The 25,716-nt window shown below is 41.5% G+C and overlaps 1 protein-coding gene across 1 annotated transcript; it reads right to left on the reverse strand.

Moving 5' to 3' along the window:
- Positions 1-5,079: 5,079 nt before the first annotated feature.
- On the reverse strand, positions 5,080-25,680 carry LOC149461765 (uncharacterized). The gene is made up of 7 exons (XM_089677804.1): positions 25,532-25,680; positions 23,675-23,737; positions 20,665-20,820; positions 13,951-14,003; positions 12,477-12,557; positions 9,244-9,336; positions 5,080-6,143 (listed from the first exon to the last, which is right to left on the reverse strand). Exons 2-7 carry the CDS (start codon positions 23,733-23,735, stop codon positions 6,093-6,095), a joined length of 495 nt encoding a protein of 164 aa, XP_089533930.1. The 5' UTR covers positions 23,736-23,737; positions 25,532-25,680; the 3' UTR covers positions 5,080-6,092.
- Positions 25,681-25,716: the final 36 nt, after the last annotated feature.

The following is a 25,716-nucleotide window of genomic DNA, read 5'->3' on the forward strand; positions in this document are numbered from 1 at the left end:
TTTTACAAATCAGAATGTTTTAAATTTTACTGGACAATTTGATCACATTGATCTGGTAAATTTATGCCATGCGTTAACTTTTCACTATTTTGTATCCGTTGTACTTAAAATACAAGTTTTCAGAAAATTATTGCATGTTTCGCTCCTTTAAATCTAGCCAGTTTCTGATTGCAATAATTGGGCGGTTCTATGAGTTGTCTATCAAGAACAGCAGAAGAAAAAAACAAATGGAGCAGGGAATATAAAATAGGATCTCAAATATAATGAATGATGGCAAATATAAACTTGCAATAATTAAAGCCAAACTAAACCCTCACACCTTTTTATACCTCTGTACATTCCCATACCCCACATGGACGTTGTGACTGATTTCTGCTAGGAAATGTCTTAAAATAATCTTTTTCTCAGTAAAACGGCTTCTTCCACTCCAGTGCTTGGTGCTGGCGGAGCTGAGTAACAGCCACACCCCCTCATGACAAATAGGATGAGAGGGGGTGGAGCTGAGTAGCAGCCACACACCCTCATGACAAAGGAAGAGAGGGGGCGTGTCTGACCAGGTCTGAGTGAGTGCACTGGGTCTAAGTCCTCGTGGACTGTACAGTCAACTTCAGACACTCTACATAAGCACCGCAACAGGAAATTGCAGGTCTGATTGCATATCTATTTCTCGGACTACAGCTAGGCTTTAAATCAGACCTACTGTATACTTAAAATGTAAAGTTTGGCTGGTCAAATGGGACTCACTAGCACCACGTAATATGACAAAGTAATCAGAAAACAATGTGCATTTAACATAAAATTCTCAGTTAATGGCAGTCAAGGCATATCCTACCCTACAGCACTTGTTTGTGTACAAAATATTTTAATGAGGAAATTGCAAGATAAAATAAATGAAAATAACTAATATAGCTTTGTGAATTATCCCCAATTATTTTGGCTCAGTTTTCTAAGCGTTTTGCAAAACTGTCTTCAAGTCCCACAAGCAGTGCAGGTTTTTGGTGGTAATCTCATATACATGACATGGTCAAAAGTCTGTGGACATCAAACCATCACTCCTACTTGTATACAAGTCTGTTGGATGTGCGATTCCTAAACACATGGAGTGGCCCGTCCCCTATTTTCACTATAATATCCTCTACTCTTACAAAATATTGGAGTGTGTCTGTGAAATGTGTGCCAAATAAAGGCTACGCTGACCTTTCATAATAATAAAAAAAAAAAAATTAAAAAATGATATATAGATTATAAGAATAATAAATGCACATCTTTTTGCAGATAAAAAAATGTGCATTTATTATCTTTTTATTCTTCAGCCTGTAAAGCATTGGACCTGCGCTTAGCAGATTGCAGGTGCAATGCCAGGCTCCTGCAGACTCTCAGTCAGCTGACTGTAAATACCTCCCATACAGGCAGGAAGTTACAGTATGACAGGAAGATCAATGAACCACGAGAACGCTCACCAGCGCCCTCACAGTTTACTGAGAACTAAAAGCCGTGAGTCGCTGCAGCCCACAGTACTTGTAGTTCATTAATTGACAGAACTCTGTGATTGAATGACACAGCTGTGTGAGCAGAACCCTGCACAACCACACTGTTTTTAAATTGTGACAGTGGGTGTGTGGAGACGATTCCCTGCCTGCTGTCTTGAACGGGGGGAATTGGAGTGTTTTGGAGAAGGCACAGGAGCCACGTTACATGCTCCAACCTAAAAGCGAGTGGGTTCCAAAGTTAAGGAAAAAAGAAACATTTGGCAGATTAGGTATTGTTGTTGGCGGAGATGACCTGCTCTCAGAACTCATCCCAAAGGTGTTCAGTGGAGGTCAGGGCTCTGTGCAGGTCGTACAGTTTCCTCCACACCAACCTTGCCAAGACACATCTTTATGAAGCTTGCTTTGTACCTGAACTCAATATTTACAGAGCCACCCACACAATGTATGAACAGATGGAGTAATTAGTGCCTTAGGCCCCTTTCACAATGACGGTCCGATCAGGTCCACCTGTCAGTTTTTCAGGCGGACCCGATCGGACCATCCATAGCCCACTATGGACCAGCAGGTGTCCACTGACACCTGCCAGCATCCGATCGTGTATGCTAGAAACAGACGAATGGGGATCTGTTTCCCATCTATCCGGTGGATCGGATGTGTGTCGGGTGGAAACAGACAGTCTGCTTCCATCTGACCACCCCATAGAAAACAGTGGGCTGTATCTGTGTCTGAAGTAGTAGAGCGGATACAGACCTGTCATTCGCTTGCTCAGTGGGGATCAGCAGAAAGATCTCCTGCTGAGCAAGTGGATCCACTGACAGGTACGCCCCATCTGAAAGGAGCCTTAGAATCACAATTTAGGCCTGTGTTTATCCAAAAAATAAAACGGTTGATAGGATGAGAGGGTGAGTTTGGCAAGCACTAAAATAACCATTGGTGTCATCCCTTAAATTGGTTCATTCTATGCATTAAGGTAAAAAACCTTCTGTGTCACAGACTCGCCCCCTCACCCCCCATACTTACCTGAGCCCCATCATGATCCAGTACTGTGTATGAGAGCTGCGGCTCTCCTGGCTTTGTCCCTCCTAACTGGACAGATAGATAGCAGTGAGAGCCATTGGCGAGGTTGCAGGGGACAGGGCTGAGTCTCACTGTCTGTGTCAATGGATGCAGCAGCGGGACTTGGGAGCGAGCCTACATGAGTGTCCCCCTGGGAATCGGCTTCCTACTGAGGGCACCAGCAAGAGAGGAGGAGCCAGGACCGCTGGCAGGGGACCGGAGTAGAGGAGAATCGAGGCTGCTCTGCGCAATTCTATTGCACAGAGCAGGTAAGTATAGGCATGTTTTTCTTTTCTTTTTTTTTTAATTTTATTTTACAACCACCTTCATGTTTAACTTAATGTATTTTATGCATTAAAAGGTAAAAAAACTTCTGTGTGTGGGTTTTCCTCCCAGACCTCCCCTTACAGTTAGCTGAGGCCCATCGCAATTCAGCACTGTGCATGAGAGCAGCGATTCTCCAGGCTCTGTCCCTTCTCACTGGGCACATCGATAGCAGCACCCGCTGCTGTCAATCAAACTCTGTTACAAGAGAATGGGGGGAGGGGCATGCCCCACTGTCTGTGTAGATGGACACTGGCAGCGTGGCTCAGGAGCAAGCCCACCAGTGCCCCGATAGGAAGCAGCTTCTTATGGGGGCACTGGATGAAGAGGAGGAGCCAGGAGCGAAAGCAGGGGACCCGAGATGATGGATGCTCTATACAAAACCACTGCACAGAGCTGGTAAGTATGACAAGTTTATTATTTAATTTGAAAAAAAACAAAAAAAAAAAAACAAAGCTTAGAGTCACTTTTAAGTGAGCCTATACTTTGCCAATACTCTCTCCCGAGCTGCAAATACTCGTCTTACCTTTTCTCAGGAATTGGAGAGTAGAAGCCCAGCTCTAAGTTGCAGCGTGGCAACTGACATTTAGTGCCAAAAGCTGAAGGCAGATCACTATGGCCATAACATGGACGGATCGGAAAACCCTTGGAGGAAGATCTCCCCACCAAGGTTTCCAAAGAACACAAGAAGGCAGAGGATTTGCTGATGGCCGATTCCCAAACTGGAATATTAGTTCTGAGTGGAGTACCACTAAAGACACGCAGACGTTTATACAAATGGTTAAATCCACTGACTGAGCATTTACAAACCAGTTGTGAGGACACCGGGACTGATATTTAAAGACTGTCAAATAGAAATGTATCTGTAATCCAACACTTATTTTATTTCAGTACAATTTCCTAAACTGAAAGAGCTCTGCTAACTGAGGAAAACTGACCACATACACCAAATAATATATCAGAAAGAAAAAAAAAACCAAAACTATGTTTTCTTTTGTCCCCTTGGCTCCAACGGTCAGCCTTATGTTGATTAATTAAAAAAGGACCCGTTTGGTCACTTTTTCTCCTCCATGTTTAAAGCGGTATTAAACCCATAACTAAAAATGCACTATATTGCAGCTTACCAATCCATCGATGTGATAGCTGCATTCACTTTCTTTTTTTTTAGGCTTTTTTCACTCGGTTTTCAATTGGTGATATGGCCAGTAACATACCTCTTGTATTAGTGCCCCCACTCTGGATAAAGAAGCACAGGGGCACCTGTGGACAGCAGCATTGCAAATCTGGGGGAAAAGGAAGTTTTAGATGCCCTAGCAGATTTAGATACACTAACCGAAGCCAAACTCCAACTCACACTGAAGTTACACAAGTAGTTACAGTAACAGTTTTTTTTCTTTTGAGATAAAGGTTTTACATGAATAGAAAGCTGATCATTGTAAGCACCCCTGTCAGTGGAAAATAGTTTGTCTCAACATGCTAACTGGTACATTTGCAGGACAGCGTGTTCTTTTGAAAAGACAAAAAAAAAAAAAAAAAAAAAAAAAAAACTTGCTGGCTGCATCACCAGATGAAAATAAAAAGAAATACTAAAAAAGAAAAAACAAATGCAGCCATCACATCTAAGAACTGGCAAGCTGCAATATAATGAACACACTAGATCAGGGTTTCTTCAAACATGTTGCTTTAAAATATCAATGTGTATAAAAAAAAAAAAAAATAAAAAAAAAAAAAAGGTATTTAGACCAGAAGTCAAAAAAAGAAGCAGCTAAAAGTGTATATGTATCCAGAATATTTTTGTAGTTTTTGATAGAGTAGAGTAGTGTTAAAACCATGGCAGGGCCATATAATTTTTTTTTTGCCATCTGCATACCATTGGGAAAATTTCTTTTCGCTTTCTGTTCCAGAGACGCAACAAGATGTTAAAAGGAAATCTCCCAAAGTGCGGAACCCCCCCCCCCCCTTGAATTATCCCCATTATTTTGTTCTGGGGACAACTAACATTCTGGATTTCCCCTTACATTCCCTCTCAGTGACAGCGGTCACCAGTACAAATAGAAGGGTAAATCCCCCCTCCCCCAGGGATACAAACAACAATAAAAAAAATTGACAGAGACTCTAATAGTTCCTTACTGGGGGAAAAAAAAAAAAAAAGAAAAAAAAAAAAGTTTTGCCTAGAGATGCACTTTAAAATAAAAAGAACACAACAGGCTTCCATTGGAACTGTCTGTATTTGCATACAGTAATCATTCACATTACATCCAGCCCTCAAAACAAACAGCTGGGTGTGATTGGTCACTTTGATGAATGCATCCCTCTCTTCATTCACTTTACTGTTCCCCACTGTGCCCCCCCCCACCCAAAAAAAAAAAAAAAGAGCCTTAAAGTCTACCTCCTGGAACCAAGATGTGAAAACCACAAGAGATGTGTAGCGGAATGCCTAAAGCAACTGACCACAACCATTTTCGCCTTTAGGGGAAACATACATGGGCATTGCAATACAAAGAAGAAGTTTAAGACAGTTCCTGTTGAACCGGGCTAATTCTGAGCAGTGGGTGGCCCTGTCAGCATCCTGCTGCCCAACAGAGCCGGACGGAAAACTCCCAGCCAAGCAGTGGCTGCATCCAGCTAACCCCTGCACTTATCCGCTCTCCCCAGAGCCTACGTATGCTGTAGAAATGCTACGTGGAAATTGAAGTTTGCTCTGTACTGACTTTCAGTACAATTTCAACTTTTATTTCAGTCCTTGGATGCCCTAATGGTTAGCCTTAGAATTTTTCATGGGGTCTCTAGTTCCCAAGGGGTCTAATTAGAACTTTTTTCAAGGTCCCATAACAACTGGAAACAGAACGGCTGGGTTCTTATAAAATGTTACATATACTACTGGGGTTGTTCAATTTCCAGTTTTCCCTTGTTGTACAAGTCCAATCCTACAGTTCTTCCAGCTCGGTTAGAATTGGGCACACCAGATATACAGCTTGCAGAATGGAAGCTTCTTCTAGTGTTAGGCAGGCTTCTTTAGAAAACCCCCCCGCCTTGCTGGCTGCAGCCAGGAGCACTGAACATGGCGGTCTACTGATGGGCGCACTGTCAGAGGCTCGAAGGTGCAGAGACCATCAATTCCAGCGCCAAGTGTTTTTAGCATTGTATTCTCTGTGAAATAAAAGGCAATATAAGAGTCTGCAGGTTGTTAGAAGATTGCACCATGAAGTCTACCGTCCCAGGTCACATGGAAGAATTGAGGAATTCCAACAGTTCTGCTCGATTTCTGTCTCTCTGAGGAAAGAGAAAAAACGGGCCGGAGTTACCCTAGTTCTTCCAGATGTCAAACACATGCCAAAAGCTATTTTTCTTCTAGCGTAGTACAAATTTATGAGGACATGTCCCATTACACAGCAAACTATCTGTTCTAAAGTAAATTTGCCTTGGAGGTCACAGGAAGCCACCCACCCACCCAATGGTAGCAAACAGTACCAGCACAGCGCCCCAATTCACAACTGCTATGCAAATACTGACTTAGCTGGAAGCTAATATCTGCATGTGGACTGCTGTTTCTGGCTTCCATCTGAAGGTGCTGGTTTCTTAACTGTAGACAGAAAAAAACTGTATTTTACATCCAAACATTTAGACTATAAAGCAGAGTTCCAGTCAGTTTTCCAAAAATTAAAAGTCAGCAGCTACAAAAACTGTACCTGCTGACTTTTACTGATCAAACACTTACCTGTACCAGGATCCAGCGATGTGCTCATCCAAGGGGGAGCCAGGGAACTGTGTTCGGTCCTTGGCGCCGGCATCTTAACTGTGGGCAACCCGCAATGACAGCTTGCAGCTTCACAGCAGGGTGACCACTGCACATTGTGAATGGTCCCAGTCTTCTGGGACCTATCACAAGTCCCAGAAGACTGTGGGGAGCCTGAGACACCAATGTTGCAAATATACTCACTTACCTTGCTTTTTCTTTCCCTGTGCATTGATACCTGTCAACACAGACCCTGATCAGTGAGCCAAACTTTGCTTTGTTAACACTGAACCTGCCAACAGTCTGCAATGTACAACACATTTGCAGATCAGAGTTGAAAAGAATAAGGGAAGCCGTTTCTTCACATTCTGCCTTGATTTAATGACTAGTGGCAGCAGCCTTAAAGAATTTGTAAACGCAACATTTCATATCCCTGATATGTGCCTGCTGTACCATGTACTTGTATGAAAAAGTATCCTGTTCTCTTTGTATTGCTTCCCTTGTGTGAAATCCCTGGTGTTTCCTGCCAGTCCCCCTGCTTTCCTATTCAAAAAACTGACCACACTGGCCAAGAGAGCAAAGCGTGGTAAGATACTGTAATGTTTTTTTTTTAGTCTGAACTATGAACATTCCACAGACACTTAATTAGAAATTTGTGTATTTGCAGTAAAAAAATTGCAATACATTAAAAGACTGCAAAGTTTTTTAAACTATATGTCTTGAAACACTAGCGGTGCAAGAAGCCAGAGTTTAGACAAAGCAATGTTTAAAATGTCCTGGGCCTCTGAACAGCTTTGAAAACACGAGAAAAGGGAATGCAGAAGTGGGCGCATTTATCTGCAAAGATGCTTAATAATAGGCTAATAAGCGGTTTACAATCAACGCTGGTAGACAAGTGGTTAAGCCCACGTTTTCTTTAAGTTTTACTACCTGTTGGGCCTACCAGCAGATCCTTTTCTTTTTATTCCTCCTTTAAGGAAGGATTCGAGGATTTTTTTTTTTGTTTTTTTTTCTAAATCTGCTGGATTTTACAATTTACATTTCCATTGAAGGCTCTGGGGTAAAATACCCACTTCACCATCAATTACGTAAAAGACAAATAAATTAAAGGCGACCTCCAGATAAGATTTTTTAAGCAGTTACAGCAACAGTTTTTTTCTTTAGGAAAAAGATTTAAGGGCCAATTCACAATGCAAGCAGATCAGCAGGAGCGATTCACCACTCCAGCCGCTCTGCATTGCTGACTGTGCTAGGGGGCAGTGTGATGCGCAATTCATCACGCTGTTCCCTTTTTTGTTTTGTATGAGCTAAATTTGAAGTGTACAAATGTACGCGTCACTCACGGCAATGTCCAGCAGCACACTGCCAGTGCTAGGCTGTGTTACAGTGTGAATGGGACACATTAGGAAAGAATAGTTTCTTCTATGTCCCTACAGTGACAGACATTTTACCATGCAGTAAAACATAGGTCACCGCACATAATGTGAATTGGCCCTAAGCCTTATGAAGGAAAGCAGAACATTGTAAGCACACTTGTCACAGTTATATGGGTTTGTTCCAATCCATGTAACTGCCACATTTTCTGGACAGCGTGGCCTGTTAAAGGGAATGGAAAATGATGACTTTACTAGCAAAAATAACGGGTAATAAAGATACGTTACAAGGAGACTCCAAAACAAAAAAAAACAAAAACAAAAAACCCACTGTTGTGGTATTGCTAGTGAAAGAAAAAAATACCAGTTTCTTTCAACATTTATTAAAAGGACTGTATTCTTAAACATGAAGGAAGTCAAAAAGCAGTCTCAAGATGAGGGGCAGGCAAGGGCAAGCAACAAGTAAAAAAAGGCCAAAGAGGCATCAACAGCAAGGCTCTTACTTTCCATTCATCATACATCAGCATCAGAGGTTGGTCATCAGCTCTGAGGAAAGGGATCCGTCCCCGAAACGCATCAGCAATTTGACCGCACTGACAGTGAGAACACCTTGCACGCCGTTGTGGCCATTGTCATTTTTCTATGCTTTTCAGATACATGCTTCGTCTGTGAGTATGTTTTTATTATTCTTTCACTCCTACAATAAACCTTGGATAATGCACTAGGTGTGTGCGCCACTTGTTTTCTCTCTATCCAGTGGCTGATTTCCCCGTCTGAGGAGGGCTGCACCCCTGAAGCATTTCCTTTGGTTGTCGCTGTCCTGGTACCCTTGGCTTCCCTTTTGGCTGTGCATATCCTGAGGCGCTGGAGAGTACATACGATATCCCTTTCAACCTCTACTCTAGATCTAGCAGAGAGATGTCCTGCCTCCTCGGGACACCAAGCTGAACTGAGCTTCTGATAAGGTGCAGCGGCATGATAGAGCCACTAGAAAGTGTTTCCTTTTTTATTCACATGGGGGAGATTTACTAAACTGGTCCACAAAAAAACCTGGCGCAGCTATGCATGGTAACCAATCATCTTCTTACTTCAGCTTGTTCTATTAAACATTTACAATAACATGTGAAAGTGGATTGGGTACTATGCTGTGTGCACCAGTTTTAGTAAATCTCCCCCATAGTGTCTATACTTCCTGTAGGTGGCAATATATCTACACACTGAAGAATTCTGTCCTGTGTCCTCCAATAAACTACAAGCCATTTACCTCTTTGTCCTTTCTGCTTTTCTTCACTTTCATTTTGATTTTCTTCCCCGTTATCATACTGTAGTTCTCATTCTTCTTTTTCTCTTTAAGAAACTATAAGACACACCAATATCACACATATCAGCAAAAAGAACAGCAAAGTTTCTGGTTTTCCAGGACATAGGACTGCGGCATCGGAAGTAAAAGTAAAACATGATGAGGTGCTTTAATGTTAAGCTGCTCACAATGGAATTGCCCTGAGTCTATATTAGCCTACATGGAATTGTCCCGGTAACGTGACCTCTAACCCATTGTGACCAATTTAATAAGAGTTGCAGAAGCAGATCATATTTCATATCGTATCAATGGAAATCCTGACGTACTGCTAGCAACTGCAACTGGCAGTTACCTGATTATTCTATGCAAAAAGACCATTATCTTCCTAGCAGCCAATCTACAGCTATACCTCTCTCAGGTACTTACAACCTCAGGTCCCAAAACCTCAAACTCTAAAAGGATGACTTTGATCTCTCAAACCATGTTATTTAGATGTCTGCAGCTCCGGCATGCCCTACAGCAGGGGTGTCAAACTGGCGGTCCTCCAGCTGTTGCCAAACTACAAGTCCCTTGGGGCATTGCAAGACTGACAGTTACAACCATGAGTCCCGAAGCCCTAGGCATGATGGGACTTGTAGTTTCCTAACAGCTGAAGGGCCGCCAGTTTGACACCCCTGCTACGGGTTCCATTTTCTGATCAATCTCCTCTTCAGTCTTTGTCCCTGATTGATATCATCACAGGCACAGAACACACTAAGTTGATATCATCACTATAGAATGCATTGCTCACCCCCACAGTGGCCCGTATAGTAGATAGAGCTTAGACTCGTATGGAGCCAGATGTTGGGTCTATAGAGGCATAAGAATGGGATGAGATACTGGAAGGCACTAAGCTAGTTTCACCTGATAGACTCACCCAGCTTTATATAATGCACCAAGCCTATCTTACCCCGCTCTGAGTTTCAAGATACCGCCCAGAGCAGAGCTCACTGTGTCCTCAATGCTCAGAAGCTACAGGTACTTTTTTCCCCATTTATTATGGACTTGCCCTGGCATACGGGCCTACTGGGAACAAGTTATTCCATTTTGCATGATTGTATGGGCTCTCCCCCTTCAGTTAGACCCCAAAACTATGCTTCCTGGGCCTCCTACCAGACTTGAAAGCAGACAAGTTTCTCACCACTTTCTTGCATGAAACCCCATTTAGTGCGCGGAAGCTTGTTGTGTTTTGCTGGGTGCAGGCTGCACCCCCTACGCTTCAAGCTTGGTTGATGGAAATCAACTCGACACTTCCATATAAAAAAAAAAAAAAAAAAATATGGTTTACCTACACAGGTAAAGATATATTTAGCTTCCCTATGAAATATAATAAAATATGGGACATGTGACTCGAACTGCCAGACACTTGGGACGTGTGACCTAAACTGAGTCAGGGGATTTGCAATTAGGCCCAGGACCTCCCCTTTATCCGCATATATTCATCTCATATTAATTTTCATGTCACCCCACCTTACCAGCGTTGCTTCTATGTAGAGGAGTGTACTGCCCCTCACCTCCACCCCAACAATTATATGTCTCCTTGTCTGTGGAAGCTGGTACATGTGTATCTCCAGTGTAATGTATCTACTGTCAAATGTCTGACCTACTGGTGATCAACTAGTATATTTTGGATTCTATATGTGGATCATTTGCTGTGTACTATAGTCTAATTCTTTTTGTCAATAAAGTGGTTTTTCTTTTTTTTTTTTTTACTAAGAGTTGTCAGCAGGGCCGTATTTAGACATCATAGTACCCACAGCACATCCGATTGAAGACATGTACAAAATAAAAAATAGTTGTATAAAATTCTGCCCCCTCTGTACATACTTTATTAACCATTTGCCTGCCGCCTTGCTACAAAGTGGCAGGGTTGCACAAAATCACATGTATATATACACGTGTTTTGCATTTCCGGGTATTGCATTGCCATTGGCAGCTACGGATGCTGGGTAACATGGACAGGGGAGAGACCTGTGTGTATACAACACAGGTCTCTCTCCTGCCAGCAAGAACATGCTGCTGTGTATTTCTCTACACAGCAGAGAAATACACAGCAGCACGTTTTCCTAGTAAAACACACAGAGCACATTATGTAAACCACAACACAGCACACAGTTAACCCTTTGATCACCCCAGCTGTTAACCACTTCCTTCCCAGTGTCATTAGTACAGTGTCAGTGCTGTTTATTAGCACTGATCATTGTATTAGTGTCATTGGGCTGTCAGTGGCAGTTAGTCAGTTCCCCCCCAGTGTCAGAATGCCCGCCGCAGTCCCACTATAAGTCGCTGATCTGCCGCTGATTACTACTATAAAAAAAATGAAATTAAAAATCCAGTATATATACTGCCATTTGTAGGCATTATAACTTTCATGTAAACCAATTAATTTACACGTATTGGTATTATTTTTTTTTTAGCAAAGACATGGAGCAGAATACATTTTGGCCTAAATTTAGGACGAAGTTTGATTTTTAAAATTTTTTTTTACTTGATATGTTTTATAGCAAAAAGTCAAAAATTTTTTTTTCTTCAAAACTTTCAGTCTTTGTAGTGCAAAAAAAACGCACAAGCGATCAAATACCATCAAAAGAAAGCTCTATTTTTGGGGGGGGGGAAAAAAAAACAAAAAAAACATAAATTTCATTTATAGACAGCGCTGCATGACCGCACAATTGTCAGTTAAAATAAAGCAGCGCTGTATCGGGGAAAAAAAAAATGGCCTGGTCAGGAAGGGGAGGAAATCCTCTGGAGGGCAAGTGGTTAAACTGCATGCTAGAATGCACTATTGGAGCACCAATGGTCTGCTTTATATATGTGAATTAACCGATTAACTATGCAAACCACCAAACGGGAGAAAGGAGAATTTGTTTGAGGTTTCCTGCAGTATAAAGAGTCTTCTGACTCCTCTCAAAACCCCCTGGCACTTCTCTCCCCAACTGATCACTTTACATTTCTCAGCATCCTGTTATCTTCTTAGTGCATCATCATTCTGATCCTACCAATGAAAATGTTTAAGTACATAACACATCCAACAATTTGCCATTACTGTTTTTGATGAAAATCTAATGTGTTAGAGAGACACTTTATAAAATGTAATCCCATTCCCAGACACTGGCCTAAACGGACGCCTCCACAGAGTGCATGGATGGAGGCTGCACCTTAGAAATCTGCACAGGTCTGGAATCCTCTTGTTTCTTCTTCTTCTTTTTCTTCTTTACTTTGTCGTCTTTTTTTATTTTCTGCAGAAAAAAAAAAAACACATTAAGATGTGACAGAGGGCATAATTTCTGCCTTGGCCACAGCATGTGGACTTTGCAGCTTAAGGGGAAAAGGGGGGGGGGGCAGTAAAAAGGCAGCTAAACAGCCTGTTTTTTTTTTTTTTTTTACACATTACTTGCCCAAGCGCAAGTGTAATGAGCCCAAACATATATATTTATGAGGATTTGGATTCATCATTGTACAGGTTACACTAAACAAAGATTTAAAGTGGTTGCAAAGCTTAGAAAGGGTAGCTCACCTTTACCAAAAAACTGCCTATGCAAGTAAGGGATGTCTGTAGCTAAAAAACAAACTGTGCAGCTCTGGCTAAAGTTGAATAATGCCCTTGCTATAGGTATAGTCCATTTACATACCTCATGATGCCTGACTGGAGTACTCCCAGGGCATTGCTAGGACGTTGATAAGTGAGACTTAGTTGTTGCTGCTCACCTCGAGGTGTGAGCTGTCAAACACAGAGATCAGAGCTACTGCATCAGGGAAGAGAAAGAGCACGTGGAGGGGTTCAATCACAGAAAAAGTTCAATCCTGTGATAGAGGAGATGAGCAAAAATGACGAGGGCTCACTTAGCAACATCCCAGGAGTTTTCCAGTCAGGCTCCAAAAAGGTATGTAAATGGCCTTCACCTATTAGCAAGGACCTTATTCAACTTTAGTCAGAGTGGCAGTTTGCTTTTATGTACAAACACACCTCTTACCTGGTTATACTTTTTTTTTTTTTAAAAGGTGAACACTTTAAATGTTTTTTTTTCTAACATAACAAACAGATTATACTTACCTGCTCAGGGCAGTCCTGAATCTTCTCTTCTGGGGTCCCCAACTGGCGTTCTAGGCTCCTCCTGTTCTCAGTGAATCACCATAGAAAGCGGCTTCCTATGGGGGCACACCTGTAGGCTTGCTGCCGAGCTGGGCTGTGTGCATCTATAGACAAGCACAGCATACTTCAGACCTGCCCCCCGCAGAGTATTTTATTGACACAGCAGGAGCCAATAGCTCCCGCTACTCTCAATGAGTCCTGTGAGGAGAGGAAGAGAGAGCAGCACTCGGGCACATCGCTGGATTGAGAAAGGCCTATTTGTGGAGATGAGGGAGAGACAAATAATGGGACAATTTTTTCCCTAATGCATATATATATATATATATATATATATATATATATATATATATATATATATATATATATATATATATATATATATATATTTTTTTGTTTTTTTTGTTTTTTTTTCTTACAAAAGAGCTGCTATTCTTTCCAATAAAGGCTTGTTCAAATTCACCGGAGAGGAAACCTATCAGAACAAACCAAAAGATAAAACACAAACTGCACATTCGCGGTAAAAGGCAGACTGATCTTACCTTTTTGTTGTGTTTTTCTTTAATGGCATTCTTAGACTTGTGTTTTTTCACATCTAAAAGATTAAAAGAAAAGAAAATCAAATATATTAGTGAACAACCTGTATGATATCCTACTGGTACATAAAGGTAACTAGACATAAGGTAGAAGGAAATGCTATTATATTGAGTGTTACATTCTTTTAAAAACAAAAAGGCATTTTTTAAAACTAACAAGTATCTAAATTAGTTTTAACAGCACCCCCCTTTCATCCCATACACAGCAGCATGTACACTGGGTGTGGGAGTGTATACCAAGAGCTAACGGGGGATCGTTTCCATCTGACAGCCAGCTTGTCAGATATACACACACTCCTAGCGGCTGCAGCCATCAGCAGTGTGTGTAAAATCCCCCAAGACAGTAAAAGGATTGAAGAAGAATTCCAGGATAAACCTAACTAAAAAAAAAAAAAAAAAAAAAATTAAAACTTCTCCCTTCCCTCTCCTAACACATATGCTGGCTAACCTGTGTAGGACAGATAGATATACTTCTCTATTTTCAGACTGCTCCGTTCTGGTGATCTGGCTCCCCTGCGTCAGCCAGCATCAGTTGCAGGGGAGAGGAGGAGGCTCCGACAATGGATGGGCCATAGAAAGCCTATGGGTGATATCACTGCTACCAGGCATTCAGCCATTGTCAAGCCATGGTCTCCTCACCCCTTCAGATGGCGCTGGTTGATCATGTGACTGAACCAGAGTGGGCTGAAAATAGGTAAGTAAATATATCTCTCTTACACAGGTTAGGCAGCATAAGTGTTAGGTTAGGTGTTAGGACAAGGAAGGAAGCATTTTCAATATTAGTTAGGTTTATCCCATAATTCTACTTTAAATATACAGAATTTTTGTACTTACAGTAAAATCTGTTTCTTGGACTTCATTAAAGGGACATGGAAATGGTATTCATAGACACATGGGGTGTCCAAAAACAATCTGATGGGCAAGCAATAGGAAATAAACAACAGGCCCCCATAACACAAAAAAAGACTCTAGAAAAGGGGCAGCCTGCAGCTCAAAGAGCATCATAAAGGATCCTACACCTAGAGCTATCTGGCATCAGATGAGGCCTTAATCTTTACCTGGTAAATCTCTGAGAACAGATGACAAAGTGGCAGCTCTACAAATTTGGGAGACAAAATCTTAATGCTAAAACATCCCCTTCATTACTCACAGACCAAGTAAGGTGTGCCTTGCTAGGAAAACATGGACTTTCTTCTGGAGATAAAGAATGTCCATTCTCCTAGGGACACTAGCAAAAAACTAAAGAAGGCTGGAAGGGGGAGGAAGTATACCAGGCTGGCCAATGGGTTTTTTTCCTGTTTGCCAGTGTCCACCTCCTGTAGGTGGCTGTATATAACCCGCACATCTTTAATACTAATCCTGTGTCCTTTAGTGAAAGATAAAATTATAATCATCATGTCTGCTCGTACCTCATACTGGCAGGCAGATGCACTCCGATAGGAAGAATCAATGAACTACCAAAGTACTTACAGAGCCGTGGTAGTTTATTGAGAAGTACAAGCCTACAGCTGCAAAGGCTTGTAGTTTTCCATTCACAGAATACTGTGAACAAGTGACATGGCTGGGCGGGTAGAGAACTGTATGGCCACTTTGTTTTAAAATTGTGACAGCTGGCAGGAGGAGAAGATCCCCCGCTAGCTGTCACCATGGGGGAGCGGGGGCCAGTCCTTTCGTAACATGTTACACCCTGAATATGAGTGTAATATGTTACAAAAGGTGAACTTATCCTTTAAGTGATAAAATCCTACATATAGCTCTACATTTAGTTCTGAATATAACATGGGCAGAGATGTCACAAGGTGTATGGTCCGACTTGCAAGGTAAACAGCAAGAGATAGCGGGCCCTCTTGTGATGAAAGCATAAACCCCACTATACATGAGGTGAAACTCCAGGCTGTTCGGAAAACAAAACAAGTACTAAAATTCCAGAACCTTTAACCTGTTTAAGAATTGAAAATTACTTTTAAAATTACATTAAGGGTTCATCTTTCATTTAAAAAATACCCCCCCCCCCTTGGTTCCTATTCACAGGCAGCAAGGCTGAATACACCGAGTGCCAGGTTATAGGCACTTTGCTTGTGAGTTTATTCTTAAAACTTCTCCCCATCATTAAAGTTTTTTATGGTTTTACACTATGGGAAGTTTGCTTTTGTTTCTGTTCACATGCTGAAACTTGGTTTACTGCCTGGGAGGAGAGGAGAAAGTTTAAAAAGGCTCTTTTGAAACTACACTGTCATTTATATCCACGCTGGTCATCATCCTCTTGGTTACTATCAGACAGATGGCATGATTCCCAGGAATGAATATTGGTGCCATTCTTGCCATCACGTATTGGGCTAGTCCCAAACCAGGCGCTCAAGACTAACCTAGAGATAGGTGGTCCATGGCTAACGGTGAGTGCACAGAGGATCACCTGCCATTTTTTGTTCACCAATTAGTAATCAACACCTGGGCACTTTATTTTTCCGAATTTGGACTGAATGTTACAATTATTCACTTTGTATATGTGAAGCATTATTACTTATGTATTGTCAAATTTAATGCACTTAATTTATGCGCAGTCCACATAACATATTTGTTACATTAGAGAAAAAAAAACAAAAAAACACACACACATCCCTTTAGAGCAGTGGTTCTCAACCTTCCTAATGCCGCGACCCTTTAATACAGTTCCTCATGTTGTGGTGACCCCCAACCATAAAATTATTTTCATTGTTACTTCATAACTGTAATTTTGCAACTATTATGAATCGGAATGTAAATATGTGATATGCAGGATGTATTTTGATTGTTACAAATTGAACATAATTAAAGCATAGTGATTAATCACAAAACAATATGTAATTATATATTGTGAAATATTTATTTCTAATTACAAATACATGAAATTTTGTCTTGAAGCACGGTGTAGCATGGGTAACAGTCTTAATATAACAACAGTAAACTACATTGCTACATTTTGCGACAGTATGCGTAAAAAGCCAACGTCAGTGCGAAGGGTGAAATTGCTTCTCTCTCACCAGATCAGAAAAATTCTCGGGGCAGTCTTTGCAACAGCATAACGGAGATCATCTTCCACAACAAGTCTACTTCTGTATTTGGACTTGATAACCAACAAGCTGGAAAACCCTGTTTCACAAAGATATGTTCTTGGAAACACAGTCTCAGACAGAACAGGATATGACTGCAAACACTTGATCCAGAATTTTGTAACTGGCATTGTAGAGAAATCAGTTCTCGCTGCATCGCTGTTAATAAGTTCAATGAACTCCTCTTGTGCTGTCTCAGGAACATCTTCAACTTTGACTGTGAATTGGCTTCTGGCAAGTGCAAATTGGGTGTCAGGTAGATTTGGAAAGTACGATGACATTTCGTCTGCAAGCATGTGCAAGTTTTCTTTCACAGAAATTATCATCGTAATCCTTTTGTCTGGTTCAATGTCACGTTCTTCAAAGAAAGCAGATAAGGTAGGCAACATGTAAATTTTATTTTCATCCAATTTTTTTTGCCAAAGCTGAAGTTTCATTTGGAATGATCGGCTCTTTTCAGACAAATCGAGGCATGTTGCATTTGGTCTTTGCAGTGATAAATTTAACTCATTCAAGATGGCAAAGATGTCAACCAAGTAAGCTATTTTCTGCAGTTCACTTTTATCACTGAAAAGTGCTTTGAACTGCGGTCTTGCTTTCTGATTAAAAAACGTTTTGAGTTCATCACGAAGCTCAAAAACACATTTTAAAACTTTTCCTCTCGACAACCATCCCACTTCAATGTGAAATAGCAGAGCATTGTTCGGCGCATCCAACTCATTGCACAGTTGCGAAAACAGTCGACCGTTTAAAGTGCTCGCCTTTACAAAATTGACAGAACTTTATGACGCTTTTCGTTACTTCGTGTAACTCTTGTGGTAGCGTCTTCGTTGCTAATATTTGCCGGTGAATCATACAGTGAGTTCCGATGACTTTTGGTGACTCATTCAGTACCAAACGTTGAAATCCAGATCGACATCCTACATCCAACATGACATCCTAGCATAGCTGGAGCACCATCTGTGCAAACGCCACAAACCTTTTCTCAAGAGCTCTTATGCTCTTTCAGAAATGAACCAACTGTGTCAAATACATCACATGCAGTAGTTGTCATTTCAAGAGGTTTGCGAAAATGAAACTCATCTTTAAAGTCACCATCATTAATATACTTCACGTAAACCAGTATCTCCTAGATTGTAAGCTCCAAGGATCAGGGTCCTCCTAACCCTCTTGTATTGAACTGTATTGTTGCTGTATTGTCTCCTGTTATATTGTAAAGTGCTGAGCAAACTGTTGGCGCTATATAAATCCTGTATAATAATAATAATACCTGTGAACAGTTTGCAATGTCTGTAGATTCATCAAGCTGAATACTAAATATTGGAAGTGGAGCAGATTTAATTTACCTGACCAAGAATATCAGCAGACATGTCATCTAGTCTTCTGCAGACAGTGTCATTAGATAAGGAAATTGCATTCAATTTCGTAACAAATTCGTCTCCGATCATAACTCGAACAATGTCTCTGGCCACTGGCAACAGTAAATCCTCAGCAATGGTGTGAGGTTTCATAGCTCTGGCGATTCTGAGTGCCACCAAATATGAAGCTTCAAAGGCTGCTACGTTTTGTTTGTGGTACTTGCCACCAGTGTCAAATCTGGCTTTCTTGAGTCCATCAGCTTTGCTTCTAAAATATTTGGTATCCTGGCTGGCAAAGCTCGGATGCTTGCTATCAAAATGGCTTTTAGTTTGTTTGGCTTCATAGATTCGGCTGATAGAACTTCACAACAAATAACACACTGCGGTTTCTCAATTCCTGCTGTAATTATTGAGGTAAAACCATACTGTAAAACATCCTCACTATATTTTCTTTTCTTAAAGTTCTTCTCTACAGGATCCATTGTCATGGGATGGTTTGCTAATGAAAATAATATATAACAATAGCTTTAATAATACAAAAGATGATACATGGCATAGTTCAGTCAATACAGCTCATTAAATTTTCCTATGATTTACCATTCTCTGTGTTTTTTTTTTTTTTTTTTTACATACCTGTTACTATCACAAGGGGACAGTATTCACATCAACCACAGCTGAATATAAAAAGACCGATCAGCATCCAGATTAAGTTCCCATGGTACAGATATTTATTTATTTTTTTTTAACTCCAATACTGCTGCTTTCTACACAGTAGCTGCTCTTTACACGTGTGACTGGTCCACATAAATACATTATGGCGCCAACCCTGTCACATACACCTGTATTTGTACAGGGTGTATGTCATGGGGTTGGCGCGATGATGTCATCAAGCCAGGTACTCGTATGTATGTACGTATAGAGGACCGGTGTCTCGGTTCCTAAGACCATCGGAAATACTGTATGTGTTTTCCAATGGTCTTAGGCAACCCCTGTGAAAAGGTCATCCGACCCCCAAAGGGGTCGCGACCCACAGGTTGAGAACCGCTGTTCTAAAGACTCAAGGTTTATGCATCAAGTTAAAAAACCTTCTGGGAGCATCTCTCCTCCCTATCCTCCCCTATACTTACCTGAGCCCGATCTCAAGCCAGCGATGTGCATGAGAACAGTGGCTCTCTGTCCTCACTGGCTCACGCAGCCAGAGGGAACCATTGGCTCCTGCTGCTGTCAATCACAGCCAATAAGGAAAGAGCAGAGGGTGGGGCCCAGTCGTGCTCCATGCCTGAATGGACATACTGAGCTAGATCCAGGAGCAAGCCTGCATGAGCGCCCTCATGACAAGAGGCTTGCCACTGGAGGCATTCGGCAGGAGGAGAAGCCATGACCACACCGGGTTGGGGGTGTTAGAGGGGGACCCAAAAAGAATAAGATCGGGACTGCTCTGAGCAAAACCACTGCACAGAGCAGGAAGGTATAACATATTTATAACATTAAAAAAAAAAACAAAAAAAAAAAACTTCCCTTTAGAATAACTTTAAAACTGCTCCCTACCTACCCCCCCCCCTTCCTTAATACCTATATTAACTAACCTTTGTAAGAAAGATCCGTATACTTACCTATTTTCAGGCCTCTCGGGTTCGGTCATGTGATCTCTTGTGTTAGCTAGCACCAGCTACAGCAGAAAGGAGATACTGCTTGACATTGGCCGGAATATCTGGAAACAGTGATGTCACTTTTAGGCTTACTATTGCCCTTCCATTGTCAGCGCTCCCTCCTTTCCCCTGAATCTGCCAATAGCTAACACAGGGCAGCCAAACCATATGACCGGACTGGAGTGGATTGAAAACAGGTAAGTCTACAGATCTTTCTTTCACAGGTAAGTTTTGTATAGGTGTGAGGATAGGGGGAGGGAGCAGTTTTAGGATTAGATATATCTCAGAATACTACTTTAAGATCAACTATATCAATTGCAAAGGCTGTAGTATATGCAGAGGTCACACCTCCAGACCTGTATTCAAGAAAGGCAAAATGTAAGCTGAATTGCATTCAAAGGCATCAGGAAACAACATTTTATCTGCTTTGAAAACCACAGCTTAATGTAATGTACATCAGACTCACATAGACAAGCTACAAAGTAGGAATGCCAATGAACATTTAGTTCCCCTCAGTTCTATAATACACCAGAATAAGAGTTCAGAATTTGCCCCTGCTGATACCTCTACTTCTGGAGCTGCTTCTGCTGCTGGAAGATGAAGAAGAACATGAAGAGGACGATGATGATGACGACGAACGTGATGATGACGATGAGGAGGAGGAGGAAGACACAGAGGATGATCTGCTCCGACTGCGTTTTCTTTTCTTCTTTTCCCTTCCTTGAAGAAAAAGAGGGATATGTTATTTTTTTTTTACAACTACAATAAACATTAGATGCCATTATCATCCTCCAAGTTATTATATAATCCTACTTGATTTCCCAAGCTTTGCCTCCACATGGCTGTCTCTTCTGTGTGCTTTGGTCCCCATAAATGTGAAGGACAAGAACAATTCAAGAAAGAATCCAGGAACTCAGGTGCTATGATCTCTTTACTGGAAATCCAGTGGTTGATTCTGCCCATCCAACAGGAACTACCCAAAACTAAAAGAATCAGTTTCAGGTGGATTGACCCTTTATAAAAGACGCAAGCTTCCAAAAACTTTCCAACTAATACCTGGGCTTGCATCAGAGATGTAACTAGAATCTTCAGGGCCCCAGTGCAAGAAACCATGAAGGGCCCCCCCTGACCTCTGATCCCAGGTACCTTCCCACTGATCACAGGTTCCTTTACTACCATTGCGGGGCTCTTTATTAGGGTCCCGCAGTAGGACCATTTCACATGCTCTGCAGCAGGCCTCCTTCCTGCTGTCTTAGGTAGGGTTGCCACCTTTTCTTCAAGCCAAACCCAAACATTTTAGCAAATTTTTTTCATAGTATACACAATACAAATATTTTGTGATTAAATAACACTTCTAATCATATAAATTGAATCACAAGACTCTACCCTTACATCCACAGAGTTCCCCCCCTTTACATTTAAATACACAGAGTGTCCCTTGCATCTGAATCCACAGATCTCCCCTTTAAATCTGAATCTGCAGTGATCTCCTTTAAATCTGAACTCACATAGTTCCTTTAAACTGTAAGGGGTAACACAGAGAACTCTGATTTAAGAAGGCGACACAGAATTCTGATTTAACCTCCCTGGCGGTATGATTATTTCAGATTTTGGTGCTGAAAGCGGTACCATTATTTTGCATGGAAATTTGGTGTTTTATATTGTAGGCCTGTAATTTTTAAGAATAATTCACTGAAATCTGTCCGAACAAGAGTCTAGTAAAGACCAGAAGCTGTTAACCACTGCAGTGCCAGACGTTCACAGCCAGGAAGAGGACAGGTATCCCTGCAGTGATGATTCCTCCAGGATCTGGCTGCCTGCAGAATGCGTGACATACTTCATTACAGGTCAGATGTGACTAAAGCTATTAGGATTTTTTTTTTTGCTAAATTTCAATTTTAAAAACAGTTCTGCTCTGAAAAAAAAACAAAAAACACAAAAAAGACACAAAGCTCTCTCCATATAATGTAATACGAAGAAAGGCATCCCTTTTAACCCCTTGCCTACTGGACACTTATACCCCCTTCCTGTCCAGGCCAATTTTCAGCTTTCAGCGCTCTCACACTTTGAATGACAATTGCGCGGTCATGCAACATTGTACCCATGTGAATTTTTTTGTATTTTTTTCACACAAATAGAGCTTTCTTATGGTGGTATTTAATTGCTACTGGGTGTTTTATTTTTTGCACTACAAAAAAAAAAAAAAAAAGCAAAAAAGATTTTCTGTGTTTCTATTATAAAATTTTGCAAACAGGTAATTTTTCTCCTTCACTGATGTGCCTGTACTGATATGCAGTACTGATGGACACTGATAGGCAGCACTGGTGGGCATTGAGGAGGCACTGATGATGCTGCACTGATATGCAGCAATGATAGGTGGCACTGATGATCAGTGTCCACCTGCTCAGTGTCAGTTGCCAATTATCAGCAGTACTTTCCTCACGCTGTGAAAGCATGAGGAAAGTGCTGCTGCTAACCGGAAACTGTATTTACTCTGTGATCTGCTGTGTCATTGGACACAGCTATTCACATAGTAAAAGGCCGCTGTGATTGGTCTTTTACCTCATCACAAGATCAGCTGTCAGTAGGACACAGTGATCACAGAGATTGCCGGGTGCGCGCCACTGGGGGCACACGGGAGGGCGCGGTCTGGGAAAACGTCATATGGCGCCCTCCCAGAACTGGACAACCACGCTGTAGCCATCATTCGGCTATAGCATGGCTGGCAAGTGGTTAATATACATACCAAAAAAATTGCAGCCTTTTCCCTCTGCATATTTTCTAATGTATATGTGTATTTTATTATACTTTAAACACATCTATAATATGAATGCAAACAGCTGCACGTTGCAAAATCAAACCACAATGCCATAGGGGAAATTGCAGGCTTAATGTACAACAGGGAATTGCAATGTAAAATGCACAACAAGCACTTTTCAGTATCGGCACGTGTGTTAGCGGTTTATCTAGAGCACCTCAGGCACTGAAACCCACATTAGACTTTAGGTAGGAGGTTGGCAATTTGGCCTTCTGTCTCCTCTCCCGCATCTCACAAAATAAAAAAGCTAAAAAAATAACGTCATTAAGAGCCCTTCACAATATGTAACCTCAGTGACAATACAGATAGTAGACTCCATATTTATTTCAGGTACTTATATAGCACCACCAATTTACGCAGCACTTTACATATATATTGTACAATCACAGCAGTCCCTAACCCTCAAGGGGCGTTTAATCTAAGGTCCCTAACTTACATTCACACATACACATACTATGGACAATTTAGACAGAAGCCAAATAACCTACCACCATGTCTTTGGAGTGTGGGAGGAAACCAGAGTACCCGGAGGAAACCCACACAGGCACAGGGAGAACATGCAAACTCCAGGCAGGTGGTGCCGTGGCTGGCATTCGAATCGACGACCCTAGTACTGCCAGGCGGAAGTGCTAACCATTTAGCCACTGTGACTCCTTAGCAGCCAAATCAAAATCTGTTGAGATGTCTTTTTGTGTCCTACTGGTGTCTGTGTGCATAGACATCTGTAATTCGAACACCTAAAGAAGACGTAATTACCTCTGTCTTCACAAGAGGACGAGGACCTCATCCTGGATTTATCCTCTCGGCTGTCTGTCATGCCTACAAAAATACAATACAAAGACTATGTAGAAAGCATGTAAAAGAAGCATCTTTAATGCATTTTAATACAATTCTTCCGTTTTTAAAATTTGAAATTTGTTACATTTACTTCACAGTTAACTGTGAAACATCAGCTTTGTACATGCGCTAAAAGCTCATTCTGGTTCCATTCTGTTAAAGGATAAGTTCACCTTTTATAGAAAGAAAAAAAAATGCACAACTTTTTGCAGGTAAAAAAAGTACATTTATTATTTTATTACATTGCAGCCTGTGAGGCCTGGATCACACCAATGCAGTGCAAGTTTTGTCCATTTTGCAGTGCTGTTTGAAGTGCATTTTGTGCTTTTGCCACATTTTGCGTTTTTCCCAGCATTTTTTTTAAAAAAAGGGAAAATGTTGTTGTTGCTGGGCAGAATAAAAATGAAAAACACATTACATGAGTTTCAGCAGCATCTCCATTGAACTCCATTGTAGCAAAAATGCTGCTTTTTGTGTTTAAAAAAAATTCCCGACCCTTTCCAAAAATGCAGCAACTCAAAAAAGCATAGATGTGAACATGTCCCATGTTAAATGGACTGTAGTGCGCTTCTGCAAAAAGCACAAAAAAAACGCATTGGTGTGAATCAGGCTTTAGGCATTGCACCTGAAATCAGCAGAATGGGGGGGGGTGTTGAGTGTGAAGGGAGTGTGGACATTTAGTAATGGACCTGCCCCTGATACTCCCCACTCCCTATTGTGACAGCTACTACTCCTCCCTACTAGCTTGGAAGGGGGGGGGGGTGCAGCTCCTGCACACTGCTTTGCATCTGTAGCACAGCCATACAAAGCAGTGTCCTTACAGTGAATCACAAACACAGAACAAACTGCACACAGTTAACCCTTTGATCACCCCAGATGTTAACTCCTTCCTGCCCAGTGTCATTAGTACAGTGTCTATGCTTTTTATTAGCACTGATTACTGTATTGGTGTCACTGACTGGGGGTGTCAGTGACACCAAGTCAGCTCCCCCCAGTGTCAGAAGTCCCGCTAAAAGTCGCTGATCGCTGCCATTACCAGTAAATATTCTGAAAAAAAAAATCCCAGTATATATACCGCCATTTGTAAACGCCATAACTTTCACATAAACCAATTCATTTACACAGATTAGGATTTTTTTTTTTCAGCAAAGCCATGTCGCAGAATACATTTTGGCCTAAATTTATGACAAAATTAGATTTTTTAATTTTTTTTACTAGACATATTTAACAGCAAAAAGTCAAAAATATTGTTTTTTTTCTCAAAATTGTATATTTTTTTTTAGAGCAAAAAATAAAAACCGCACAGGCGATCAAATACCACAGGAAGACAGCACAATTTGTGGGGGGGAAAAAAAAGGACAAAATTTCATTTGGGTGCAGCATTGCATGACCGTGCAATTATCAGTTAAAGTAACACAGCGGCGTAACACAAAAAAATGGCCTGGTCAGGAAGGTGGGGGGGGGGGATCTTCAGGAGGGCAAGGGGTTAATAACAGTGACAACAATTCCAAAACAATCATCCAGGCAAGACCCCGAATAGGCAGTGACCTCTGACCTCCCACCTGTAGTATCAGCTTCAAAGTCAATGTAAATAACACAGGACCCCCTCTTCATAGGCCCCCCTGCACAGTGATCAGGATTAAACCCTAAATGATCCCAATCCTACACCAGCCAAGTCATGACCGGTCCTCTTTACTGATCACAAGTACTGCCAGGCCGTGCTGGGGCTTGTAGTCCCATAAAAAGCACCTCCCTCCGCCCTCTCTCATTACTGACCTATGATCTCTCAGCTGTAGACCATAACACACCAGCAGTACCCCAATATCACCACTCAGCCCCGCTTCTCTTCGCCGCCATAACACCGCTCTCCTTACATCATTTCCGCCATCACATGGCACAAGCACGCCGCCATCTTTACTCCTGGTTCGCGCGCTGTTTGAGGATAGGTCCGACCAGATGCA

Source organism: Staurois parvus, unplaced genomic scaffold (genome assembly GCF_062004578.1).
Source record: "Staurois parvus isolate SC_StPar_1 unplaced genomic scaffold, SC_StPar_1.0 ptg000192l, whole genome shotgun sequence".
Taxonomy (NCBI): domain Eukaryota; kingdom Metazoa; phylum Chordata; class Amphibia; order Anura; family Ranidae; genus Staurois; species Staurois parvus.